At 50.3% G+C, this 17,987-nt stretch overlaps 4 protein-coding genes across 5 annotated transcripts; 3 read left to right on the top strand and 1 right to left on the bottom strand.

Moving 5' to 3' along the window:
- The first annotated feature begins 104 nt into the window (after positions 1 to 104).
- NCU05389 (hypothetical protein) lies at positions 105 to 4,155 on the top strand. Its single transcript, XM_958384.2, has 3 exons — positions 105 to 438; positions 545 to 1,049; positions 1,128 to 4,155. Exons 2-3 carry the CDS (start codon positions 720 to 722, stop codon positions 3,837 to 3,839), a joined length of 3,042 nt encoding a protein of 1,013 aa, XP_963477.2. The 5' UTR covers positions 105 to 438; positions 545 to 719; the 3' UTR covers positions 3,840 to 4,155.
- A 1,926-nt stretch (positions 4,156 to 6,081) lies between these two features.
- Positions 6,082 to 8,114, top strand: NCU05388 (hypothetical protein; the record flags this gene model as incomplete). The annotated part of the gene is made up of 4 exons (XM_958383.3): positions 6,082 to 6,147; positions 6,363 to 6,424; positions 6,498 to 6,796; positions 7,714 to 8,114. The coding sequence occupies 4 exons, from the start codon at positions 6,082 to 6,084 to the stop codon at positions 8,112 to 8,114; spliced, it is 828 nt and encodes a 275-aa protein (XP_963476.3).
- A 3,404-nt stretch (positions 8,115 to 11,518) lies between these two features.
- On the top strand, positions 11,519 to 13,874 carry NCU05387 (hydrolase). Its single transcript, XM_958107.3, has 3 exons — positions 11,519 to 12,500; positions 12,566 to 13,404; positions 13,480 to 13,874. The coding sequence occupies exons 1-3, from the start codon at positions 11,970 to 11,972 to the stop codon at positions 13,538 to 13,540; spliced, it is 1,431 nt and encodes a 476-aa protein (XP_963200.1). The 5' UTR covers positions 11,519 to 11,969; the 3' UTR covers positions 13,541 to 13,874.
- Positions 13,875 to 14,688: 814 nt separating this feature from the next.
- Positions 14,689 to 17,921, bottom strand: NCU05386. Of its 2 annotated transcripts, XM_011395267.1 has the most exons (2): positions 16,881 to 17,921; positions 14,689 to 16,685 (listed from the first exon to the last, which is right to left on the bottom strand). In XM_011395267.1, the coding sequence occupies exons 1-2, from the start codon at positions 16,909 to 16,911 to the stop codon at positions 15,334 to 15,336; spliced, it is 1,383 nt and encodes a 460-aa protein (XP_011393569.1). In that variant the 5' UTR covers positions 16,912 to 17,921; the 3' UTR covers positions 14,689 to 15,333. The 2 variants fall into 2 exon arrangements, with proteins under 2 accessions (XP_011393569.1, XP_011393568.1); XM_011395266.1 differs by having other exon boundaries at positions 14,711 to 16,919.
- Between the last annotated feature and the right edge of the window lie 66 nt (positions 17,922 to 17,987).

Here is a 17,987-nt window from a genome sequence, read left to right as displayed (position 1 = left end):
CACCAATCAACAGCCGCGCTACTTGCAGCGTTGCGGCGGGAATGGGGTATGACCGGGAATGTCTTGTTCCACTCGCACAGCAAGCCTCAACACCAAAGCATCTCTTTTCCTGCTGCATCGCACATTTGGCGATATCATCACATTTGCTCGTTTTTCCGCGTCCATGCGCCGTCGCGACTGGCATCCCCCATAGCGGCACTGTTTTGCTGGTATTGCAGCGCTGTAACAGGGAAGGAACAGTGGACCCACTCCGGGCCACCGCGCCTTCCTTCAGTGACGATATAGGTGCTACTGCCCCACCCTAGAGCTCCTTTACAGCAGCCAGACGCGCCCATAGGACTGGCCACGCGCGCGCTGCCTCAGGTCGCGAGTCTAATCGATTAGAGGTTCGGGCAACAGGAGTAGGTTCGGTCCCGAACTTGAAACCTGGGCTGATAGGTAAGTGGAATCCCACGCTCTTCCAGTTCCCTCTCTCCTCTTTCCCCCAAACAACCAAAAACCAACAAGTCAGAACATCACTGCTCACAACTTGCAAAATGGTCAGAATTCGCTTTTCGCGCCGCTCTCGCGGTTGCACCTCCTTCAATACCTTCCACAACATCGCCACTCCTGTCTCTCCTCCATTACCGGTTGAGACCCCCCTCTTCGACGCACGACGGGAACAAGAGGGCGTCCGGTTCGCCCACGAGCTGTACATTGCCATCCGAAACCAGCACTTCATGCGCGATTGCCACTGCCCTGTGCCGACCATCTACACATCCAAAGAGGCCGCACTTGCTGCTACTGGTCATATCCGATTCTACATTGCGGACGAGAACCCATCCAAGCTGTCTGTCCTTCAACAACCCGCTGATCCGCACTGGCATTGCGTGTGCCGCGACTCGGACAACTACTGGCCAGTTTACCAAGAGCTACTCAGCCGGCAACACGAGCCCCGTCTTAACGACAACGGAAAGCGCGTTGCGGAGGTTGGCGAGCTGGAGCTCATCTCTGAGAACGTTGAGCACAAGGCGGTGGAACGGGTCCTGCCTGCAGCAGTTGATGATAGTGTAAGTTCTTCCCCTGTTGTGATCAAGGACAGGCGAGAGAAGATGAGCAGAGACGCTGACCAAGTTTCCCATCCACAGACGCCAGAGCAAGAGCCAGCGCCATCGTCCGAAACGCCCATGGAAAGCTCCTGGATGAACCCTTTTGCCCTCGCTACTCGGGCCCTGATCACGATGGCCACCCCATTCACTGCTGTCCGGAATTTCATCTCTGGATTTTTCCCGGGTGAAACCCACTACGACATCGTTGACACACGAAAAGTCGACGATGCCAACGGCACCGTGTCAGTCAAGAGATTGAAACGACACTGTACGCCTTCGACCGATGCATACTCTAACGAGCTCCCGGGTTTTTCCTGGGCCGACGACGCAATCTCGTATGTCGGACGAGATGCGCTCGACCACATCGGCAATGTCTTCCACCATCGCATCGATTTAATTAGTCGCTCCCTGGTCACATACAGCCACTCACTCGAAGACATCAGGAGGAATTTCGACCCCAACAAAGGAGAAGACCTCCAACTCAACATCGCAATGCACAAACTAATGACCGACACTCCAAGTATTGGGCCTGTGCTTCCTACCGACAGCACAAAGAAACGGGAATGGAGATACAAGGAGGCACGAAAGTTGTACCTCGATGGCGCCTGCACAGCCTACGAGCTGATGCAGGACATTTACATTCAGCATAACCTTGATGCGTACAGAGTGTTGTTTCCCAAACCACCGCGAACAATCGCTTATGGAGAAGACACCAAGCCGGAGAAGAACACCAGGTCATTGCACGAGAAGGCCAGAGTGGCCGCCGAGTTTATCTCATGGGTGCTGCGAAACCACATGCACGGGATGGAAGGTTTCGAAGAAGCTTTATCAAAGGTCTTCGTGGATGCCAATGCCATCCACAAGCGCGAAATCATACCCAGCTATATCAAGCCCACGGAAAACGAATCATCCTCCATTCCTGGAACCTTCCCTACCGGCCCGGACGCCGCTTTCGAAGATGTCCCTATCGACGATCTCAGTTTTGCGTATAGGTGGGAATTCAAATATCCCTCATCTGATGAAGAGGACACGGAACGTGCATCAATCAATGCCAAGGAGTTTCGACCTGTACTGGAACCCAAAAGCATCCTCAAAAAGCCCAAGAAATGGCCGACTCCTGAATCGCCAACAAAGTATGTCGCCACCCCCAATAGAAAGAAAAGACTCGACTTTGTTGCGCCTGTGGCGAGCTACGCGCCGCCTAAAGAAGTACCTGTGCAAGTGATGAGCCTTAAAGATGCCATCAATGTGCAGTGGCACCATCCTACCGAAAGCTACGTCCATGACCGCGAAAATAGCGCGAACCGGAACGCAGAACCAACCACCAGAGACCTTCATCGTTTCGCAAAGGTTGACAAAAGCAGAAGCTTTACCGTCTCGGATATGACCAGATGGACAGAAAAGGAGGTCGAAAGAGATGACGCGGAAATGGGACTCCGAGTTCACGAGACCAAATATGGTCCTTTTCTCAGTGAAATCCGGCAAGAAATGTTGGAAAACTTTCAGGCGAGCGGCGCTCAGGAACACCCAAAGCCGGAGCTTGGCATCGAGGACCGCAAACAAATTCTGCAACGAATGCGACGTGAAAGGAACGAAAAGACAGCTCAAGGGGCACGTGGGGAGAAGAAATCAATTCTCGATCGTTTTTTTCGAAAGGCCGAGCAAGAAGATATCGGGGCTACGGAGGGAGCTGTCTCTGGACCATCTCGAATCGAATCCAACCCTTCGGTGGAGCAGGCCTCAGCAACCAGTCAGGTCCAGCAGTCAGCGGCTGACGATGACCTCGCAATTGCCACCAAAAAGCTCGAGGATTTGGAGGTTAGTCGTCAACTGGCCCACGAGTGGGAGAATGGAATTCGCCGCGATATCGAGGAGCGGCACAGAGAGGCCGAAAGACTGCACAAAGAAGCAGAGCGAAAACGGCGGGAAGAGCAGCGGCGACAAGAACAGGAAAGCAGGAGGCGCCGTGAAGAGGAAGATCAAGCCTCGCGGACCGGTCTGCGCGTACCCAAACGCCCCCTGATCGGAAGCTTGAGCAACGATTGGGAGAAGAAAGTCTCCAATGTCCTCTATGCCAACTCTTCCGCGGAACTCGCAAAGATGCTGGACGGGCAGCCCCTCACGAAGCGAGATTTTGTTGAGAAGCTGCTGGAGCCTCAAGCCTGGCTCAACGACAACGTCATCATTGGCAGTATTTCCCATATTGCTAATGCCGTCAATAAATCGGCAGGGGCCAAAGACTCCGACCCCAAATGTGCAGCTTTCACGTCGTACTTTTGGCCACGGCTTGTTGATGCTGGGCCGAGCCAGTGCGGGCGCCTGATGCGCCGTGCAGGTGTCAGGAAGAACAACTTTTTCGACATCGACACGATACTCATTCCGATTTGCGACGGCGCACATTGGACATTGGCGGTTGTACGGCCGGGGAAGCGGACCGTAGCGCACCTAGACTCGATGCGAGCGGGCGCCGGTGACAAAGAAATCAAAGAAAAACTGCTTGAATGGGTCAGAGTCACACTTGAGGACAAATGGGTCGCGTCAGAATGGTCGGCCATTGACTACGAAGCTCCACGTCAAACCAACGGGTACGACTGTGGCGTCTTCACCATCACGAATGCTCTTTGCATTGCGCTTGGGCTTAATCCCAAGAAGTCATATACTGCAGGGCAGCTCACGCTGCAGAGACGGAGGTTGGCTGCGGTTCTACTCAATGGAGGTTTTACGGATGATTTTTCGTTGGATGGATTTTGATTTGATTCGGGGCACTTTGTTTTGGACACGGCTAGGTAGAGAAAAGGGAGGCGTTATCGAGCATACTTATGGCGTTTATATGTTGTCGAGGTTGGTTGTTTGTGTTCGTTTGATTGTCAGGCTTGGGAGTGCAGCATTTGTATACATTGAGGAATGAGCCGGGAGTCGGACGGTTGCCTTCAGCATAGTTATGTGGCGTTTTCGCTTGCACGTTGGTTCTTTCTACTTCTCGATTCTGGAATACAGCATTGTTAGCTTAGAGATCAAGTAGAGACTATTCTGTCGGTTCAAGGGTATACCAATAACATTACCATGGATAACACTTGAGTTGTGAACTTGCATTGACGTAGTCCCTGAAGTTGAAATGTGTACTTGTCATGATTGGAACAGCACCTCTAGACTGTCTAACGGACCTTTCCTGTACCAAAGCTGACAAGAGCCTCTGTATCTACAGGCAGTCTTCGATAGTAAGTCCTTCCATTCACAGCACGACTGCAAACGACGCTTATTTGCTGGCTAGCTTCGGTAGGAAGAGAAAGCAACAGCAAACAAGAGGGTAAGGAAAGCATTAAAGTTCTATCAACATTTCTTTCTCTGGCGACTACCTCTAGACTAATGCCCCCTTTGGTTGATACTAGGGAAACGACCGTCAAGTCCGGACATAGCAACCTCCCTTCCAACCTTTTAACGATCACCGTTCTGTGCCTGTCAGCAAAACACCATCATGATCACGTCTCGGACACTCTCTTCTTCATCATTCATCTGACAAATCCGTCCCACGTTAAGGCCCCGAGTGCAAATCATCGATACCAGCGCCGCGCCGTTTTACCTTTCAAAGACCGACACCACGCGGCAGAGAAGAGATTAGCAGGAAATCTGACAGTCTAGGTCATATTCACTCTAGTTCGACCTCTGATGTGTTGAGGCGGTCGACCGTCACGCTACCTCTATTCAACGATGGGGTCGTTACTTTCTTTTTTTTATTTTTTATTTTTATTTTTGAAATTTTTTTTCTAACTTTTTTTTTTTTTTTATCTACAAGCACGAGACAGCACACTAATGTGGGCATTGAAAGCAATGGAGGTTGGAAGCAAAGAAGTGTGACAAGGTAAGTATCACTCTCCCTCTTCCTCTTCCATCTTAACGATCACGACTGGTACGGTCTTCGTCATTCACAAAACTCTCGAGCGCAATCCATCCACACCCACAATGTCCGAACACCAAGAAACGTACGTCCAATGTACCGTATAGACTTAGGCGGTTGAATTTTTCCAATTTTCAGGGAAACCAGGCATAATCTGTAAGCATACTGCAACATTCATGCCCACCAGCAACTGTATGTAAGACGGTGACTTCGAATATCTCAAGACACCACCAGCCAGCGAGGGCCCTCGAAAAGACAGGTTGGAAAAGGAGGGTGCAACCACTCGTGGTGCTCAAGGTGGGTTCATTTGAAAGGTTGGAGGGCGGTTGATTAGGAAGAAAAGAAGACTAAGCCAACAAAAGCCCAGAAGACAGTTAAATACCCCGCCAATACTTCAGACACCATTGCACCTTCCAAGGGCATCAGACAGTACTTCGGGGTAGCAAAACGTCTCCTTCGCTTATCGTTTTTTTTTTTTTTTTTTTGGCGGTCATAAAATGCATATTTTCGGGTAGTGTGCCTAGAGGCACAGAATACCTTACGTATGCCTGATTTCCCTGAAAATTGATATTCAACCCCCCAAGTTTCTACGGTATGGATAGAGACGGGCAGCGGACATGTGAATTATTTGATCATTGCTTATTGACATGTCATGTATCCCTCCGGCTGCAGACGGAATTGGAAGCTACGACCGCGGTGCACCGGGTGGATAGAAAGGAAGCAACACTTTCGCTGGGATCCTGTACTTTTTCTCACAACCACCAGAACCACACATTGGAAGGCGCATTGGTGGGCTGGGTTTTGGTTAGGTACTTTCAGGTGGCTTCTTGGGGGGGGTTTTTTTTCTTTTTTTTTTCCGCTTTTCTTTTTTTTTTCAGTTACACTTTACTTCTTCTACTCAACCAACCCCTCGCTCTTCAACCTCCACATGAAAGCAACAACACAGTTGGGCTGTAACTTCCCTTACATACATCACTTTCTTTTTGACGGAATGGCTTGGAAGATGCTTGCCACCATGCCGTCCAACGCCGAAGAAGATGCAACGGAGGCCCGAAGGCCGATAAATTATATGCATGCAGATGATATTCCTCCATGTTGATGCCCGATCAGCAATTCGTTCTTACCACCTGGTCGGTGTTCTTGCACACTTTTTCCTTCTATAAAGTAAGACGCGTCCCTGGTCTGGGAATTGTTTCTTTCTTTCTCCTTCTTCAGTTTGATTGTGCAAAACAGCTACAAGCACCAAGCCTCGAAAGATTCCCACAATCAACAACACTCCGCCCCTGTCATCGCTTTCAGTACGGTTTCCCTAAAGTTTTTCGTCATGGTCGCGGCCCTTATCGTCTCGTTCGGCTTCGGTTCCGTCATTCACGATTTAGGAGGATGACCCCGACCTGGTCCTCGCCGGCCAAATCGAGACCCAGTTTGGTCTGATGACCTGGTACGTCGTCTAGAAATCATCCCTTTCACAATACCCCCCTACATCTATGCATCTCTCTCTCACACACACCCAGGTTCAAGGACAAAACCTCAGTCACCGCCAGCCTCACCTCCACCACCACCGACGAAACCCCCGACCAACCCCCCCAAACTGGTCCCAATCCTGCCCCCCTCCGCCCCCGCCCCAAGCTCCGGAAACGCTGCGGCTCCAACACGGTAATTTGCTCCGGCAAACACGGCGCTGACGTGCCCGTGTGCGAGACCCTAGTCCGGGGCGTCTTCCCGGTGCAGTCCCAGATGATTCCGGAGGACAATGACCACCGATCTGTCTGCCTCGAGCTATGGCTCGGAGAGCTTGACGGGTCTGGGCCAGGTTGGTCAACGAAAGAGGATAAGACAGGCGAAACGAGATCTAACAACCGTGACATTAATATCCTTGACATAAGGCCATCAAGAAGCTCGAACGGCCCAAACATCACACGCTCGACGGCTCGAAGCACAATACCATTGTTCTTCCCGGCTTGCTAGCGACAGATCTAGCACTGCAAGACAGTTTGAGACTACTACTGATCTTGGCCATCATTGATGGGGTATTCCAGCAATAGGTAACATTGTGGGACGATCTCTATCGTCTCACTGTACCTCAAGACTTAGCCAGAATTGGCCTTCCAATCGAGTTCAAATCGGCCATGAACAGTATTCCTGTCCTTCGCCGCGTGCGTTCTGGCCGCACTGCGAATGAGCCAGTCCAAACAGTTGATATACGCCCTCGAATTCGACGTTTAGGCAGGTTTTGTGGTTACAGAAACCGCCTTGTTGGGTATTGCATTCGTCGAGGAGTGGCCCACGCTCTGTCCGAGCATACCACAACGAACAACCGACAATTCTTGATGGGTCATACGAAAGCGTCATCATACTGGCCCTATCACCCCCAGATCTCCACTGTCGACTTCCCTGCTATGCTCAGAGGACGGAGCCAGTGCAATCTGTTACTCAGCTACTATCTGTCTCACTAGCTAGAAGCGATGATGTCCCGTAGGTCATTTCAGACGAGGCTCAAGTACGGATTCGACGAAGGCCAGAGATCGTGAGCTTCAAGGTCAAATTTGACGAAATCCGCCAGATGCTCATCGAAAAGAAAAATTGTCCATTGGATAAGGAAAATTGTCTATTTGGATGAGGCAAACTGTCCATTGGATAAGGAAAATTGTCCATCAGATAAGGAAAATTGTCCAGCTGATTGAAGAACTCGATGGAAACGACGAGTTCAACTTTCCGAAGATGGCTCAGATGGTGGTGACGACGAGGACGAGGATAGCCAGGATGGAGTCGGCCAAGATGACGTTTTCGCGGCCATCCGCCGCCACAATATGACTACGCAGCGATCCAAGAGGGGCATCCACAGGATCAAGTACCCAGTCACTTCAGCCTACAAAGATATCCTGGAGGAACTCGAACAAGCCCAAGGAAGCGAGACACAAACTGCCGATGTCCTGATGAAGTGGTTCAAGATCTGCCATGGCATCAATGACTTTCCCCCTGGAGAAGAGCCTTTACCAGGGCAGTACAAGTGCAAGTTCTGCTACCAAGACCTGACACAAGTGCATAAAGCACATGAGCATGTACACTCTTGTGCCAAAACCAACGAACTGGGTATCCAAAAATCCTTCTCGAAGCTATCTGCCCGTTAGATCAGCCTTGTTGTTACTGACAGTGCGGTCACGGTACCCAGCATCTCCAATTTGTACCATGTGCAGCTACATTCGCAAACAACATGCGACTACGAGAACACTACCGCACGCATATTCGAACGATGACCAAAACCTTGCCTGACAAAACTAAGCAATTGAGCTGTTTCTTTGGCTCTTGCGCTAGCAACCCAGAAGGAGGCAGGCTTCACAGAGGAGGGCCAACCTTCTCAAGCGAGCAAGAGACATGTATGGGAGGTTCATCAATTATACACCGGTTGGGCACCACATGTCGACTTTTGCAAGTACTGCCATACGTGGCTTTTTGAACCTTATGAATGGCATAAGCATGCACCTACCCACATTACCGAAGCAGCAGCACTCATCCAGCAGCATGGTTATAACGGAGTGACCACCAGCCGCGTCCTCGTGCCTCGTATTTGCCCGTTTTTCTTCTATGATGAAGCAACCCCCGCCGCTGAACGCATAGCCTGTTACCACCGTACTGGCTATGCTTACCACGGTGGCCGTCATTTGACTGATCTGGACAATACGACCTCGAGATGCCCATACTTCCCCGCATTCTGTGGTCTTGACGAAGAGATAGACAGCGTACAAATGGGGCTCCATCTGACGAATGTTCATTGCATCGACTGGGACAGGCGCAATCGCTAGAGGTAATGGAAGTAGAAGAAGGTACCGCTAGAGTGGTCATCCTAGCTGCCACATCCACTTGTTTCCGCCGTTGGGTCACAACCCATAAACAAACATACAACACCAGCGACTTCCCGAATGGGTTGAGGGCTGGCGGCAGTGAGAATGGGGACAAGAATATGAGGAGACGATCGATATTCCTGACGATGATGGTGATGATGATATTTTCTTAGATTGATGATGATGTTCTTTCTGACTGATGATGATGTATTTTGTTCTTTTTGCTTTGTCTTCTCTTTTTCAATGTTCACCAGTCTGGTGCCCATTTACTTGATATATAGTGTGTGAGTATATGAAACCCTTTCGTTCTCTTATGAAAAACAAGCTCTGCTTTGTGTGCCGTTCGGTTGGTTGATTAGACGCCGAAGAGCTGCAGCATTTGGCTGACTACCAATATTAGCGAATAACATCCTGTTGATGATGATGATGATGATAATGATAATGAATGAATCACGATGAAAGATACCAGAGATGGGTGATACTTCAATTATGAGGCAAGTCCTCCTTCTCAACCTATACCTAGTTCTATTCACGGATCTCTATGGCTATGCTGCCGGCTCAGAGACGAATACCAGTGTCTTCGCTGGAGAAACATTCCTTTCAATTTTTCATGCGGGATGAGTCTTGCGTCCTTGATTCCTTTTCATTTCGACAAACCACCTTATCCTATAGACAATTTTCCTCATCCAATGGAAGAGATGATCCCTTTGGCGAACCTGATCGGGGACTGTAGCATCCAGATCACCAACTAACATAGGTTGGAATCTTGCGACATTGTCTTCGTGATGCTGATCACACTCGCGCCGGTATTCTACACGCTCAGCTACATCGAGCATATTATCCAGCTTCCTCGTTCTTTCAACGTAGTCCGCTCACAAGGGGTCGTTCGTACGTGATGCCGCAGATGGATTACGATGCTTTTGGATGAGCATCTGTGGATTTCGTCAAGTTCGACTTTCAGCCCGATGATCTCCCCCCTTAGTCGGATCCGCGCTTTGGCTTCGTCTAAAATGTCCTGTGGGACGTTGTCGAGCATAAGAGAATGAAAAGAAATGTCTTCCAGCAAGGACACTTGTGTTCGTCTCTGAGCGGGTGGCGTGTGATCTCGGATCCGCGGCCACAGAGCTCCGTTGACAGAACTAGGTATAGGTTGAGATGGAGGACTGGCCTTGTATGTGAAAACCACACATCACTAACATCTTTTATTATGACTTTTTTATTGCTGGGTCTAGTACTTGTGTACATCTTGAACTCCGGTCGAGCTGGCCACTAAGGTTCTTATAATCGTGAGATGTTACGTCACAAAAAGTACAGTCCAGTACTGGTTTGTTTATTAGTTCGAGACCTCGTGTCAACTTTCTTAGGCATTTTCATAGCTAACGGATGCCTAATCTTACCTTGGATACGCTATTGCTGATATACAAAATGCTGTATCAAATCCTGCGAATGCCTTTTTGTATTCGTACTAGCCATTTTAATTTCTTCATACGAGGTTTGGGACTACTCGGGATAGATTTCGTCTACGTAGTATATAGAGTACTACGGTACAATACCTAGGTAGCGTACCGAGCTAACAAGCACACCAGTGCTGGACTGTACCTCGGCGGTCCCTCCAGCGCGATAACCCCGTTTCAACGGTCTTTAGTGGCTGACGACGATGTTGAGGAGATTTCCGCGGCCGATTTTTATAAACATGGTTATGGATTACCTCAGGCTGAGACTACGAGCGGTTGTTCACTCATTTTTTTTTTTTTTTTTTCCGTACGTAGGAATCTATCATTAGAGGTAGGTAGGTATACATACGTCTCAGCAAAGTCTCAACTACCAAGGAGGGAGGTGAAAACATGATAGGGCGGCAGCTGTAACAGGCAAAAAAGCTGTGTCAATGACTTCGTACCTACCTCTAGGTGGTACCTAGGTATGCCGTGGCATAACGATCCTGCCCCCCGGAGTGGAATGGAATGTTTGGGTTACGACCTAGTTTTGGCATGCAATTACCACCTACAACTGGGCAATGAAACGGGAATTTCCGGACACATACCTCTAGAGATACGTACTTTCATAGAAGTAAGTAGCACAGGTGCCTAGAGGCAGTAATCTACTTGATAGAACGAGACACCGACTTATCATCCCCAAACATTAAACATCGTACCCCAAACATGATGTAACATGACCATTGCATAATACACCCCTTCGAGGGATATTCATCGGCCTCAAAACCTTAGAAACCAACCCTACACTTGATGAGTTCGGTCCGAATTCATCCTATCCCAAAGATGGGACGACAGCAACGCCAAGCTTGCCAAGGCGATCCTGTCCTTCGGAGGCAGAAGTCACGGGGTTAGGGTTATATATAAGAAAACGGCGGGGCAAGGCAAACCCCTTTGAAATTTGGCAACACACGCAAAAGAGGCCGGCATCCAGTACAAACATGGACACCATAGACATTTGATAGCATTTCACTGGCATAACCATTGGTAAGTTGATTAACATAGACAATAAGGTAAGATGTTGGACTTGAGGGCGCAAAGGTGTTGATTCTATAGAATGAATATGGAAGGAGGGAAAAATGAAATGCGGGGGTGCCAGCCACTAAGGCGACACCCCCTGATCCCAGCTGCAGCAATAGATCAAGTCAGTCACCACCTCACTACCTCCCTTCAACCTACTACTTAAGCGAACCCCGGCCGCTCGTGATATCAGCCCGTTGCCGAGCTGAGATGACTCTCACCATTTCCGTCGTGTCGTGTCGTGGGGTGGGGTCGGAAGCTTCCGATACTTTGATGGCTCTGGAACCGAACACAAAGAACCAAGACGCCGATGGATGCCGAGGTCCCCCGCGCTTGGAGCTCTGGAATAGAAGGGACGACAGGAGTCATCATCGTGACGGTGACTAATTTGGTTGCATGCATGATGGAAGTCTGAACCTCGTGGGAATAGCTTTAAGGAGCTTCCCCTCTTTTGCTCCAAGCTCCCGAGGGGCTCCTCCCAAGCTGAATATTCATTTTGTGTTCCCTCACTTCCTGCTAGCCTGATCTTGTTCCTGCTCCCATACAGGAGTCACCAACAGAGAGGTTATATCTTACCACACCATAACCACAACCCGCCTCGTCAACAACAATAATAATAACAACAACCGCCAACATGGCGCCTCCCAAAATCCGCATCGCTACAGCCTCCCCCTCCACCCAATCCACCACCCCCGAAACCCTCTCGCAAATTGCCCACCTCGCCCGCCGCGCCGCCTCCAACCATGTTGACATTCTCCTCCTGCCCGAGGCCTACATTGGCGGCTACCCGCGCGGCACCAACTTTGGGTGCGTGATGGGCTCGCGGTCGGCCGAGGGGAGGGACGAGTACCTCCGGTACTTCCAGGCCGCGGTAGATTTGGGGGATATCGTTGGGGAAGGGGGTGCCGGGGGGCTGGAGAAGTGGGTGCGGAGGGAGTTAGCTGGTGACGAGATTCAGGGAAGGGCGCAGGAGGGGGACAAGGGGGACAAGGTGAAGAACAAGAGGGGGGATGGGACCAGGGAGGAGTTGGAACGTATCGCGAGGGAGACGGGGGTGTTCTTGGTGACGGGGTGTATCGAGAAGGCGGGCGGGAGTCTCTATTGTAGTGCGGTCTATGTGTGTCCGAAGATGGGCATGATTGGGAAGAGGAGAAAGGTTATGCCTGTGAGTGTCTTTCCCCCTTATTTCCTATGCGAATATACTTCTAACCCCAGAACTCCCTAAAACAGACCGCTATCGAACGACTAGTTTGGGCCCAAGGTTCTCCCGCCACCCTTCGCGCCGTCAGCACCGTCATTCGCGGCGTTCGCATCAACCTCGCCGCCGCCATCTGCTGGGAGAACTACATGCCCATGCTCCGCCAATCGCTCTACTCGCAGAATATCAACCTTTATCTTGCCCCGACCGCCGATGGCCGTGACACATGGCTACCCCTGATGAGGACCGTTGCCATTGAAGGACGCTGCTTCGTTGTCAGTTCCAACATGTGTGTGCGCAAAGATGGAGACAAGCAACAAGCCAAGACCAACGGTGACCCCGCTCTCGCCCAGCAGCAGCAGGAGCAACAGCAGCAAACCGGCATGAGCGCCGTCGCCGACCCCTCGCCATATTCTCGCAGCGACAGTCACAGCCGTCCCAAGCATATCCGCAGACAGTCCATCTTCGACGAAGACGGCAACGAGATCGTCCTGCCCTGCTGCAACGAGCAAGGTGTTGTCGAAGTCGAGGCGGAAGCCGAAGTTGACGACGAGGCCGTGTCCACCACGACAGCCAAGACTTCCTTGTCTTCTGCTGCTACTCCAGCAGCATCGGCTCCAGCTCCGGCTCTGGCATCCAAGCCGGACAACAATGGGAAAACGTTCAAGTCCCCTATTATTGATAGGTCCACTGGTGCCAAGACGGAGGAAGAGTTTGTGTCTCGTGGTGGCTCGGCGATTGTCTCGCCGTTTGGAGACGTGCTTGCTGGTCCGCAGTGGGAGGATGATGAGGGGATTATATGGGCAGATGTTGACTTTGAGGATTGTATCCGCGGACGGCTGGATTTGGATACTGCGGGGAGTTATTCGAGGTATGCTTCTTTTCCTTTGCTTGGTTTGATATCTTGTTGTCTGGTAGGCGTGCAAAGCTAACCCGTGGTGCTTAGGAACGATTCCTTCAAACTTACGGTCGAAGGCCTTGACTTGTCGCCTTTGCCATACCAATGAGAATGGTATTGGTCACGCCGGTATTTTGGGTGCGTTGCAAAATGCAGTCGAAGATGCGAGACTTCTGTGGACGAATTGAATAAGTCGTATTCTCTCAATATCCCGTACTGCAGCTAGATACTCTTCCATTGAACACTCGCCAATGTCAAGCGGACCAACTCTACATGTTGTATTACCCGACTACTCTAGTATTACAGTCCAGTACTGGTTTGTTTGTTAGCTCGAGACCTCGTGTCAACTTTCCTATGCGTCTTCACAGCTAACTAACGCGTGTTGTTACCTTGGAAATGCCATTGCTAATATTCAATATACTATATCAATTCCTACTAGTGCCTTTATAATTCGTAATGAGCTATCTTAACTTATTCTTATAAGCTTTAGGACCATTCATGATTGATTTCGTCTAGTATACAACACCAGAAGTACCTACCCAGTGTACCAAGCTAACAAACAAACCAGCATCGGAATGTATATTAGGAAACTCCAAGAACGTGCCGACCCTGTCCTGTAAATCAGTAGGCAATTCCATGTTTCTGTGATCAATCTCTGGGACTGGAGATTGTCCCGCTTTTGTAACATATACGGTCCGATGCTAGTTTGTTTGTTAGCTTAGTACACTAGGTAGGTACAGTACTTCTTGTGGTGTAAATTAGACGAAATCAATCCCGAATAGTCCCAAAGCTTATGAGTTAAAATGGCTGAGAACAATATGTAAAGGCATTAATAGGAATTAATATAATATATTGAATATTAGGAATGGCGTTTCCAGGGTGATAATACGCGTTACTCAATTATAGAAACGTATAGGAAAGTTGACACGAGGTCTCGAGCTAACAAACAAACCCGTACTGGACTGAAAACAGACTATATTCTGCCTCCTAAGACGTTATTGAAACGCCCCTCTACGTAAATATGACCGTTGCTAAAATAGTTGTGAGCTTCGCTGGACCAGAGCTGGATTACCAAGCCCTTCTTTACCAACAGATGGATTGACAATCCTGTGCAACTCTTCAAGCTGTCCGACAATGCAAGTTTCTCAGTAATGCCGCGGATGGAAAAAAAAAAAAAAAAAAAAGGAAAAAAACAAAAAAAATTCACAACCTCTACGTACGAGCCTTCACTCTCACCGCCTGACTTCACATTCTTCTGTCTAAACATCGTATTGAAATTGCGTTGTGTGATGTCACCTTTCTTTGGGAATTGTTACGAATTATATATACAATACATTGATGTAAACGCCAACCAATAGCGCCCTAATGGAACCGAACAGAGACGAAAACAGACCCCGATGGGGAGGGAACGATTGAAAAGAAGCAAGAGGTAACGGCGCCGAACAAGGATGCCCAAAGAAAGGGATGAAAAACCAACAACAGGAAAAGAACATTCCGAAAGCGAGATCGAGTCCCGAGAAAATGCAGCGGTGTTGAGGAAAACATGGCAAGTAAAACTAAAGTTGAACAAGACAAAAGCCAGGAACTTGATGCCAGAAGATGAATCAACAGCCCAGAAAAGATTTTCAGTCAAAGAGAACTTGCCTGTTTCCATAGTGACCATCAGAGCTTGCAGAGGTATCCCATTCTCACTTGAAAAAAACAATGCACACGATAGACAGAGGAACAAAACGCCAACACTTGAGCTCCAGACATATAACCCGAGGATCCTGTTTCACCCATTACCCTGTTTCCGTCCCAGAACACCATGCCATTAGTATGTTCCTGTCCTGTCCCAATTCCTCAGCGTATTTACCATTATTCATTCCATTGATCCTCGTCACCCGTACAGCCCAAACTCCATCATGCCCTCTCCTCCCCTTCAACATCCTCATCCACATTACCCACCCCGCCACTAATTCTCCTTTCCCTGTCCCTATCCCTCGGACTAGCCAATGGACTAGGCGACGCCGCAGCCGTGAGCCCGACCAAGCTCCCGTTCATCGGCGCAGAAGTAAATCCCCCACCGATACTGCCACTGATACTCTCCGCCCTTCCATGCCCCAGCAGCCCACTCCTCACACTAGCTGCGTCTCCTCCAGCACCCGGCCCGCCGATGGCCTGCTTCGCGTAGAAGCTGTTCCTGTCGCTGGCTAGGATTCCTGTAGTAGACGAGTAAATGCTTGTGCGATCGTTGGCTAAGCCGTTGGGTCCACGGTATAAACCACCGGGCGTAGTGGCGCCGGTAATGCCCCCACTTGTGCCACCTTCCATGTTGGAACTGAGGACGCTGAGAGGAAGAGACTCGCGACTGCCTCCGAAGAGAGAAGAGGGCGCGAGAGCACGGACCGAGGCGTCAGTGTCGAAGGAGCGGCGACGGCGGCGCTTGGAGGAGGATGCGAGGGTCAAAATGGAGGCGTTGTCGGTCAGCAGATTGTTCGCCGTGGCGGTATGGTAGGTTGTTGGGTAGAAAGGCGAGTTTCCACCCTGACCCGGGGGGACAAGATGGGCTGGAATGGCGGAGACGGGAGTGGCCGTCGTTGGGAAAGGTTGGTTGAAGTGGATGACTTGTGAGTTGGAGTGCTGAGAATGATGGTTGTGATGGTGGTGATTAGGGCTGTTGGACGTATTGGTGCTGTTCTGGTTGCTGCTGTTGTTGTGCATCGTAGCGGCGCCATTGGGCATCAAAGATTGTATTGTCGTCAGGGTTGTAGTCAAGGAGCGGACAGACGGCGCGGGGGACGAAAAGGTGCTATCATTTCCCCGACGAGAGTCGATATTTACGGTGCGAGTTGTGCCAGTGACCGAGGAGGCCCCGTACGACGGCGCGGCCATAGAACACGACGTCTCGTGATCAGTGACGACAGTTGGAGCTATAGTCGATCGACCGCCCATGGTTGGGGGTGGGCGACCGTCGGCGGACAACCTGACAGACTCATCGGAAGGTTCATTCGATGTTGTGCTCGATGTTCTCGCGCTTCTTGCCGAAGATAGCGAATAATGACTGGTCGGCGGCGGGGTCAGGGCGATCTGGATGTGGTCCGAGTTGGAGCGGCCAACGGCGGCGTACGGGTTGTTGTCGGTCTGTTTCTTGAGGTTGTTTCGCTTGGAGCTGGCATGTCGAACAGCATCGCCGGGCTTCATGCTCTTCAACTTTTTCATCAGCGACGAGAAGGGTCGTCGGCGACCAGTCCTCTCGGGACGATCATCTCGGTCTGGCATAGGGTCAGCGACTGAATGACGGCTGAACTGGCTCAGTGGTGGAGCAGAATTGCTTCGATGGCGAAAGGCAGAGGCAAAGGAATGCATGTTGAACGAGGGACGGTGTGATGAATGGGTGCGAGGTCAGAGAGAACGAGGGGGTAGGTAGCGCAAAGAGTGGACAAGGTCTCAGAAGGGAGAATCAGTACCGTGGTGACAAGATGTAGCCGTCTCGGTCATGATGATTGTGGCAGAGCAGAGCAGGAACTGAATGGAGAAGACGGTGCCAGTCCAGTCGAATTACACGGGCGCGGTTAGTAGAGTCGATCGATGTCGATATCTGGCGGATATGGTTATGGATCCGTGCGGTAAGTAGTGCAGTCGCAAAGCAAGGGTCGTCGTCGTCTTAGCAGTCAGTGGCAGTGGCAGCGGCGGAGGCCAGTCGCAGAAGGTCGAGCAGCAGTCGTCAAATCATCAGCCGCGGGTCGGTGGAATAGTAGGTCTAGGTTCTGGATCGATGTTTGCTTGCCCGGGTCTAGTGTAGGTACAGGTAGAGGTAGCGTGTAGCTAGGAAGAAGGAAAGAAGATCAGGGCGCGTGTTGAATGGGCGACGGGACGATCGCCAAGGCCAGCGAGTTTCACCTGCTTTTAGTTGTGTTTGCTGTGTCCAAACAGTACCACTTCCCTAGACTGCACTGACGGGACTGGTTCTCAGTAGGGTAAGTTACAACCCAGGTACATACGGTGGTCTTGTAACTGCTTAACGGTTTCACCTTCCTGTCGCCAAGAGGAAGGACGGACTGAAGGGGATAGCTAGCGACGGAGGAAGGAGGTGGATGGTGAACGGTGAGATGGAGAAAGAGGAGTGTTGTATCGAATACGTATCGATTGAGGTCGGTCGGTCGAGCCAGTTGCAAACGTAGCGTCAGTGCTTCTTTGACGGGCCTGTCGTTCGGCAAGGATATGTACACTAGACGTAGTAGAATGCGATCATGCGATCTGTTGTGTTGATTGATTGACAGGTCGAGACACGGTCGCGATTTTCCTCAGGGACGATTAAAGAACGATTCGGTTCAGTTGTATTCGCAATTGGAAGGATAAATAGGTAATACCAACTCGGCGACTTGAAGTATGTAAAGTGATCACAGGATATGACAAAGAACCGTGGTTGATTGCTGACTCTGTAAAGTACCACCACTACGACGAAGAGATGATGACAGCATCTGTGTCGCGTCCATCTTTGTTCACTTTATTGGAACGGCAACGGCGCATGAAGTGGACTTTGGGTCAGCTGGGGTACAGTACATAAAGACCCT

The sequence above is a fragment of the Neurospora crassa genome, linkage group II, assembly GCF_000182925.2.
Source record: "Neurospora crassa OR74A linkage group II, whole genome shotgun sequence".
Classification (NCBI taxonomy): Eukaryota; Fungi; Ascomycota; class Sordariomycetes; order Sordariales; family Sordariaceae; genus Neurospora; species Neurospora crassa.
This window is presented reverse-complemented; position numbering and strand designations above follow the sequence as displayed.